At 51.5% G+C, this 2,212-nt stretch overlaps 1 protein-coding gene across 1 annotated transcript in view; it reads right to left on the bottom strand.

The window, feature by feature from the left end:
* Positions 1 to 218: 218 nt before the first annotated feature.
* FAM65C (family with sequence similarity 65, member C) overlaps positions 219 to 2,212 on the bottom strand; it is a 22,493-nt gene continuing 20,499 nt past the window's right edge. Inside the window, exons 19-22 of the mRNA XM_009069422.1 lie at positions 2,123 to 2,212; positions 1,859 to 1,942; positions 982 to 1,072; positions 219 to 313 (exon numbers count right to left, since the gene is read on the bottom strand). The exon at positions 2,123 to 2,212 is cut by the window's right edge and continues 95 nt beyond it. Of these exons, the coding sequence (XP_009067670.1) occupies positions 219 to 313; positions 982 to 1,072; positions 1,859 to 1,942; positions 2,123 to 2,212 (360 nt within the window). The remainder of the gene's footprint in view (positions 314 to 981; positions 1,073 to 1,858; positions 1,943 to 2,122) is intronic.

Genomic DNA, 2,212 nt, shown 5'->3' with positions numbered 1-2,212 from the left:
GCCACAGTCTGAGATCCCAGTTTGCATTCACCCAGCACTTGGTAGATCATCACATGCTGAGACAGTGAGAAAACATATTCCAGTCTCCATGGAGCCTGCACCCTGCCCTTTGGGAAGGAACCTGTCCTGGGCAGAGCAGGGCACAGGGAACCCAGGCAAACAGCAAACCCTCAGGTGCCCACGTGGCTGAGAGGACACTGCTCAGCTCCTGTTCCACACTAGAAGACTGTGATCTCAATCTCAGCCTCTGCAGTTTCTCGTAACTCACAGCAGATCCTGTCCAGTTTCTCGAAGGCTTTTCGGCCCTTTTCCCCTGGGGAGAGAGAACAGCCTGTGCTGAGGGACACACAAACACCCTGAGCAATGTTGGAAACACTTCTGTTGTGGCCTTGTTTGGAACTAACAGGAACTCTCAATAGTGACAAACATCCCTGAGGGAATAGTTTTCCAGAAGCTGCTAGAAACCACCACGGAAAATCAGGGCTCCTGGAAAAATTTCCACATGAGTAACAGTTTGGAGCATCACAGCTGGGAAAACTTGTCATGCAAGGGAGCCTGAGCATTCTGTGAAGCAAGGCTGGAGATCCCCAGAACTCAGCATGATTCCAAGTGGGTTTGGGAAGAGCAGAGCAGGGAAATGCCTGTCCCCTGCCTGCCCTGACCCCCTTGGGCAGCATTCAAGGGGCTGAGCCCAGGCAAGGCCCTGTGCCCTCAGCAGAAGCACAAGGACTGGGCAGGAGGAGATGGAGAGCACTGACATTTCCTTAGCAGGTCAACTCCACTGTAGATCTACTGGATCCCAGTGAAACAACAGGTACTGAACCAGCATAAACCCACTTTGTTTGCACTCCTCACCCTCCAGTGGTCACAGGGAAACCATTTGAAGAATAGTAACACCAAAATGAACCTGAGGCCTCTCCTGGCTCTGCACTGTTTCACATCACCACCTCAGACTCTTTTAAAGCTGTACAAAAGCCTTACCAAAGGAGAGTGTTGTCTCCCTGGCTGCATTCCTGACTTCCTCTGTCTCAGACTGGCACAGGTGGGCAACCTGCTCAATGCTCTCCACAGCCTGTGAGAGAACAGAAACCTTTGCCTCAGCAGCTTTTCAGCAGTGTGATGGACACAAGACAAACACAGCCACACCAACTCCCATCTCCTCTGGCACCTGAATTCCACCTTTCTCTTCTGCCCCAACATATCAGCTTGCAATTTCTGCCATGATCTATTACCTTCTCTCCTGGTTTAGGGCACTAAAGTGTAAAAGTTCCAGGGTACAGGTCACTGCTACAGGACCATTCACTCAGCATCACCCCACCAGGATCTTCACTGAAAGGGTTAATCCTGCTGGTGCTTTGCAAATTGACTTGAAGACTCTGATTGCTGCTGTGTGACCACATGTCTGTAGGAACTCCTAGTTTGTGTGCTCATTAGACTTGGGGCTGTTGGGAAGCTGTAAATCTGTGCTGACAGTTTCTTAGAATAGCACTGCAAATATTCCTTCTATTTTCTGACTCCAATCAGCTATTGTTAAAAAATGAACGGATTTAACTCTAAATTTCCATAGTTAAAGCTTTAGAACTGACTCCTTATACAGCTGACTGTTGCCTTCACCACTGCCAATATCCCAGGGGTGCAAACATCCCTGGTGCTGTGTCTGGTGGATCAAACAAGGTGCCCACAGCTCCCTCTCCACTGCCTTTGGAATAACGGCACCAACAGTCTGGACCTTTGGCAGCCACAGAATCTAGTACTTCCCAGCAGCAAGAAGCAGATCCAGTACCCCAACCATCCTGAACCCCCAGCTAGATACACCTTAGAGCTCTGGCCCAGCTGCAGCAGAGCTGTGAACACTCACCCTGAGGTTTTTAAGAGCCAAACATGCAGCTTGCTGAAGTCTTGTATCACAGGCAGACAGAGCATCAGTGTAAAAAAGGACAGCCTGAGTGAGAAGAGGAGAAAAAAAGTGTTCAGTGCAATCAGCCACTCAGGGACGAAGGGGAGACAAATCACTGCTGTGGCTCAGGGCCCAGCTGGCTGAGGGCAGAGGCCACAGTGGCACTGGAGGGTGAGCCCAGCCCGTGAGGCTCAGCAGCCCTGAGCAGCAGTGGGGACAGCTCACCTTGCCCCGGAGGCTGCTGCTGGCCACCCTGGCCATGCTGGCCGTGGCTGCCTTGCCCACACGGTGGTTGTCATCCAGCTGCAGCAGGGC

Source organism: Acanthisitta chloris, unplaced genomic scaffold, assembly GCF_000695815.1.
Source record: "Acanthisitta chloris isolate BGI_N310 unplaced genomic scaffold, ASM69581v1 scaffold42252, whole genome shotgun sequence".
NCBI classification, from domain to species: domain Eukaryota; kingdom Metazoa; phylum Chordata; class Aves; order Passeriformes; family Acanthisittidae; genus Acanthisitta; species Acanthisitta chloris.
The sequence above is the reverse complement of the archived record's forward strand: the minus strand, read 5'-3'. Positions and strand labels throughout refer to the sequence as shown.